Source organism: Pteropus medius, unplaced genomic scaffold (assembly GCF_902729225.1).
Source record: "Pteropus medius unplaced genomic scaffold, Ma_sr-lr_union100, whole genome shotgun sequence".
NCBI lineage: Eukaryota > Metazoa > Chordata > Mammalia > Chiroptera > Pteropodidae > Pteropus > Pteropus medius.
Window position 1 is genome coordinate 13,826,010 of NW_024356249.1, and position 1,198 is coordinate 13,827,207.

At 37.6% G+C, this 1,198-nt stretch overlaps 1 protein-coding gene across 1 annotated transcript in view; it reads right to left on the reverse strand.

Moving 5' to 3' along the window:
- Window positions 1-262: 262 nt before the first annotated feature.
- LMOD2 (leiomodin 2) overlaps window positions 263-1,198 on the reverse strand; it is a 7,615-nt gene continuing 6,679 nt past the window's right edge. Inside the window, exons 3-4 of the mRNA XM_039860670.1 lie at window positions 915-1,180; window positions 263-393 (exon numbers count right to left, since the gene is read on the reverse strand). Of these exons, the coding sequence (XP_039716604.1) occupies window positions 367-393; window positions 915-1,180 (293 nt within the window). The 3' untranslated portion in view covers window positions 263-366. The remainder of the gene's footprint in view (window positions 394-914; window positions 1,181-1,198) is intronic.

The following is a 1,198-nucleotide window of genomic DNA, read 5'->3' on the forward strand; positions in this document are numbered from 1 at the left end:
TTAGTTTGTTTTAAAAAAAAAAACCCAAAAAACTTCAACCCAAATTTATTGGGATTACAAAAATAACAGCACATTTCATTAACTTATTACAGCTCAAAGTTACCAACATATCCAAAGATATGGAGAGCATTTTTAAGTAAACAGCTTCTTCCCAATATAAATCTCATGACATAAAAAAGTTTATTTTCATATTTACAGAAGAAACCTGCTGACTGTTTCTTAAAATTCTCTTTGGAATTAATGGGTGAGGCTATTTTTAAAGTCAGAGAACATTTCAAACTGAAGAAGGTATTTTAAAAACATCTCACAATGCATTTTATTTAACACCAATGAACAAATCTGCATCCTCTTCTAAAAATCGTGTTTTTATCGCAGAGCTTCTGGAACTTCCACCTATAAAAATAGGGGATTTTCTTTCAATAAAGACAGCACAAACGATAGGTGAAAAACATCTGTAGGGTCTGTCTCTAGCAGTATTTTCTGAGAAGAACTCAGATATAAATTGATTATTGCTGCATGGTATTTAAAATTTATATTACAAAGTATTTAAATCATGTATAATTCTGTGGTAAAATTTTTGACAAGTGTTGAATCTTTTGTTGGAATGTACATGATACTCCCTGATTTTCTTAGTAAGGAAGTCAGGATTTTTCATATGTTGGAGTGTCCGAAAATGGGCCTGGCCCTTGAAGGACTGAGAGACTAAGAAGGGGGCCCAGGCACACCTCTCAAATGAAACTCTGCTCGCTGATGACCTGCTCCTGGTAGTCAAAGCTTGGCAAGCTTGCTCTTGCATACTAAAATAAATATTAGACGCTAATAAATATTTTGAGAGGAGACTTTGGTACTGCTATGCGAGGCAGGCCGACTCCTTTACTAACTCTGCGCCCAGGGTCTGCTGCTAGGGAACTTACCTTCTTTAGCTGTCTTATGCTGCTTCCCCGAATGGCTTCCATGAGATTGTCATGAGCAGATCTCTGTGGGGTAGAAGGTCGGGAACTGTCTTCCATTTTCTTCTCTTGCACTGACCTCAGGGAATTTTTAATTTCCTTTAGGATATTGTTTGGCTGTTTCTTAACCTTTTTCCCTTTTTTCTTTTTCTGTCCATTTTGTAATGACCGCTGGGCACTCTCCTGTTGTTTGATGACTTCGGCGATGTTTCGGGTGATGAGCTTTTTGTCTGGGAGCGGAGGGGGTG